At 65.8% G+C, this 3,964-nt stretch overlaps 1 protein-coding gene across 1 annotated transcript; it reads left to right on the top strand.

The window, feature by feature from the left end:
- Positions 1-566: 566 nt before the first annotated feature.
- LOC101522670 (KLF transcription factor 1) lies at positions 567-3,397 on the top strand. The gene is made up of 3 exons (XM_004595860.2): positions 567-834; positions 1,563-2,352; positions 3,037-3,397. The coding sequence occupies exons 1-3, from the start codon at positions 751-753 to the stop codon at positions 3,210-3,212; spliced, it is 1,050 nt and encodes a 349-aa protein (XP_004595917.2). The 5' UTR covers positions 567-750; the 3' UTR covers positions 3,213-3,397.
- The last annotated feature ends 567 nt before the right edge of the window (positions 3,398-3,964 follow it).

Below are 3,964 nucleotides of genomic sequence, written 5' to 3'. Positions count from 1 at the left end.
GCCAACACCCCCAAAGCAAAGCATCCCCTCTCTGCCTCTGTCCCTGGCCAGCCAGCCCCTCCCAGGGCCATCCCAGGGCTCACGGCAGCTATTACCAGTGAGGGCTGGGGAGCTCGTGACCCAGTCAGCTAGGTGACGTTACAGTCCCAGTCTCCCCCCCCCCAGGGCTCCCCCACTCACCAGGGAACACAGCGATGGTGGCCCCACATACCTGATAGCAGCCTCCAGCGTCTGTTACGCCTGATAATGACAGGCGGGGAGGCTGTGCCAAGTCCCGCCACCAGCACCGTTGTTGCTGTGTTGGCTGAGGAGGGGGGAGGTATGCAGGGGAAAGGAAGCGGGTGGGGTGGGTCCTGAGCCCCTTCCCACAGTGTCCATTCTGCCTGCCACCCCTTGGCTAGCAGCAGGGCCGACCTACCCACCCCGCTCTCTCTTCCCTCGGATACCCTCTCTGAGTCTGCACCCAGATACACAGCACCCCCCGCCCCTGACACCTGACTTGGCATTGGCAAACACGGTTGGTGCTGGTCCCCAGACATGCTGAGGTGAGGTCTGCTCCCCAGAAAGTCACCCACTCCGCCCCCTTGCCTTGCCGGCCTGACCTTTTATCAGGCGCCCTGGCCAATCAAGCGAGGGCAGACAGGAGCCCTTCCAGGGGCCCATCGGAGAGGCGGAGCCCGTGCCGCCCGCACCACATCGCAGCCAGAAGAGCGGCAGGCAGCTGGAGCCCCCGGGGTGGGCACCACAGCCATGGCCACGGCTGAGACTGCGCTACCTTCCATCAGCACCCTCACTGCCCTGGGGCCCCTCCCGGAGACCCAGGAATATTTCAAGGTGGAGTGTGGGTGGGCTGGCTGGGGGGGAGGGATTCGAGGTGACAGTTGGGTGTCTAGGGTCCAGAGTTCCATTTAGCTGTGGGCCAGGTCTGGGGGTGGGGGGCTCAGGGTTCCATCTAGCTGTGGGCCAGGACTTGGGGAGACAGGCAGAAAGAAGCCAGAGGAAGGCGTCAGAGCTAGAGCTGGGACCTGGTGGTGGTGATGGGCATTGGGGTGGGGGCTTGGTTGAGAGCAGGGGCTTGCGGTTCTAGGAGGAACCCATTTCCATATTAGCAAACTGAGGCTTTGAAATCCCCTGGATAGACATGGTGCGTTGCACGGAGGCGTCTGATGTTCTGATAGGAAATTTTGAGAATTCTCCTTGTTAGGGGATGGATGGCGGGTGGGGGAAGGGAGGGGAAACTGAGTCAAGGATCCGCCACCCACTCCCGCTCCTCCAACCTCCCGTCCTCCCTCTGTTGGCCACCCCATCCCCCATCCGAGTGTGGGTCCAGATAGTGGCGTCTTATCTCTGGCCAAGCTCCTTCATCAACCTCTGGGCCCTGGGAGCCGGAGGAGGGTGGCGGGGAGGGGGACTTCAGGGGAGCGGTGGGCGACACCCCTCTGTTTCCTGCGCCCAGCCTTTGTGGGGGCCCCGCGTCCCCACCGCCCCCCGGGGCCCTATCCAAAGCCGGGTCCCCGGGTGTGCGCCCTGCAAGCTCTCAGCTTGCCCTCTCGCTCCCACAGTGGTGGCGCTCCACGGAGGTGCAGGATTTGGGCCCAGGTCCCCCTGAACCCTTCCACCTGAAGCTGGAGCCCGACGGCCTGGCCGTGAACGCCGGCGAGGACGAGGAGCAGCAGCAGGCCGAGAGCGCTGCCTGGAACCTGGACCTCCTCCTCAGCAGCTTCCCCAGCCCGGAGCTCAGCTGCCTGGGCCGGTCTGGAGGTCTGGCCCCAAGCAGCGATAGCCCCTCCGCGCCCTACCCGCCGCTGCCCGAGGTCCTGGGCGCCTACGGGGGCGGCCCGGGGCTGGTGCCTGCGCTCGTGGGTCCCGACGAGCCCTCGCCCAGCTGGGCGCGCCCTGCCCCGCGAGCCCTGGGCCCCGACGCCTATGCAGGTCCAGCCCTGGCGCCGGGCCCTGCGTCCAGGGAGCTGGCGCTGCAGCCGGGGTACCCGGGCTCCGGCGGCTACTTCCCCCCACGGCCCGCGCTCCCCGCGGCGGCGGGGCCCGGCTCCCACTACGAGCTGCTGCCCGGGTACCCCGCGCTCTACCGGACCCCGCAGTATCAGGGCCACTTCCAGCTCTTGCGGGGCTCGGCCGCCGCGCCCTCCTTCGTGGGCGCAGCGGCGGGAGGTGCGGGACTCGGCCGGGGCCCCGCGGGAGACCCTGATCTCCTGGCGGCCGCGGCGCCCAGCAAGCGCAGCCGGTGCTCGCTGGCGCGCAAGAGGCAAGCGGTGCACGTGTGCGAGCACCCGGGCTGCGGGAAGAGCTACACCAAGAGCTCGCACCTCAAGGCGCACCAGCGCACGCACACAGGTGAGGGCGGGGCTGACGGCTATGGAGGCGGGGCTTAGAGGACGGGGCGGGACCGGGGCGTGGTCGAGGACCGAGGGGCGGGGCTTAGAGCAGGGCGTGACCGAGGCTGCAGGGGCGGGGCTAAGGGACAAGGGGCGGGGCAGCCAGCGTAGGGCTCAGGATGCTGGAGGTCGGTGCGGTGAGGCGCTCTTGGCCAGGTTAGACCTGGACCACGGGCTGGGCTCTCGGTGTGGAGCTGGAGGAGGGCATGCGGGGAGCGGGAGAGCGGCCCTGAAGGCCCTTGGCGGCGACATGCGGAAGAAGGGGCGTGTGGCGGAGGCAGGGGGCTAGAGGAGACCAAGGTTCCCGGGCACGATGCTGGGGAAGGCGCACTGGAGGCCACGGTTCCAGAACTGGCCCAGGGTCGCAGCAGGGAGGGGACAGGCCTAGGCAGGGCGGGACTTGCAGCGTAAGGGGGCAGGAGCCCAGGACTGGGGAGCGGGGACGCAGGTGCATGGTCCCTAGGTGGAGGGGGGCTCAGAGGGCCAGCACCTGTGTGTGCACAGACCAGCTGGCCCCCGAGGGTCCAAGTCCCCTTCCTGTAAGCCAGGTGTGCGTCCAGCCGGCAGGGACCTCGGGAGGCAGGTGGGACCGGCCACATCTCGCTCATGGCTTGCTCGCCCCGTACCCCTCACACCACCCCAGGAGAGAAGCCGTACGCCTGCACGTGGGACGGCTGTGGCTGGAGCTTCGCGCGCTCCGACGAGCTGACCCGCCACTACAGGAAGCACACGGGCCAGCGCCCCTTCCGCTGCCAGCTCTGCCCGCGCGCCTTCCCGCGCTCCGACCACCTGGCTTTGCACATGAAGCGCCACCTGTGAGCCTCACGCCGACGCCTGGACCCTCTCTCCCAGAGCAGATTTCCCAAGGACTTACCACCCCTACAGGTGCACCCCTCCAACAAAAAAGTCCAAGACTGACCCACCTCCCTAGACAGAACTGGAGGCTGGGGCCGCCCCCTCCTCCCAGCGTCGTTGAGCCATAGGGTACCCCGCCAGCATCCGATGCCCACGACGACCAGGAAGCTAGAACACCCATAAAAGATGTGGACATGCATGGACAGCTCCCGCACTGCTCCGTCCAGGTTGGGATGTGGGGTGAGCCTTCCTAGAGACCCTGGATCTCCTCCAGAAGCCAGGCCTCAGCTCTGAATGGTTATGAGGTCCTAGAGGGGGAAAACTGCCTCTGGCGGATAAAATGGCAGTGCTTGATGTTGGATGCGCTGTGGCTTTTGAGGGGGTGGGTGGGTAGGTATTGCAGGCTTTACTTCCAGGACACACCGCAGGGATGACCACCAGATGGAACTCCCGGCTCCCGGCTCTAGCCTGGCCCAGCCCTGGCTGTTGCAGGCATATGGGGGACTACTCCAGACTGTGGAAGATTTCTGTCTCTATGCCTTTCAAATAAAATGAAAACAAAGAAATAAGTATATATATATATATATTTTAAAGAGCCCACAGGGGCTGGTGTTGTGGTGTAGCGTATTAAGCTGCTGCCCGAGACACCGCCACTCCATTTGGGTGCTGGTTCGAGTCCTGGCTTTTCCACTTTGGATCCAGCTTCCCTGCTAATG

The sequence above is a fragment of the Ochotona princeps genome, chromosome 33 (genome assembly GCF_030435755.1).
Source record: "Ochotona princeps isolate mOchPri1 chromosome 33, mOchPri1.hap1, whole genome shotgun sequence".
In the NCBI taxonomy this organism is placed as follows: Eukaryota; Metazoa; Chordata; class Mammalia; order Lagomorpha; family Ochotonidae; genus Ochotona; species Ochotona princeps.
Note: the sequence above shows the minus strand (reverse complement) of the source record. Positions and strands in the feature narration are given on the sequence as shown.

Excerpts from the sequence above, each read along its gene's own strand:
- LOC101522670 (XM_004595860.2), top strand. The coding sequence starts at position 751 with ATGGCCACGGCTGAGACTGCGCTACCTTCCATCAGCACCCTCACTGCC. Across the intron at positions 835-1,562 it reads AGACCCAGGAATATTTCAAG|TGGTGGCGCTCCACGGAGGT; the intron begins GTGGAGTGTGGG and ends TCGCTCCCACAG. Across the intron at positions 2,353-3,036 it reads GCACCAGCGCACGCACACAG|GAGAGAAGCCGTACGCCTGC; the intron begins GTGAGGGCGGGG and ends ACACCACCCCAG.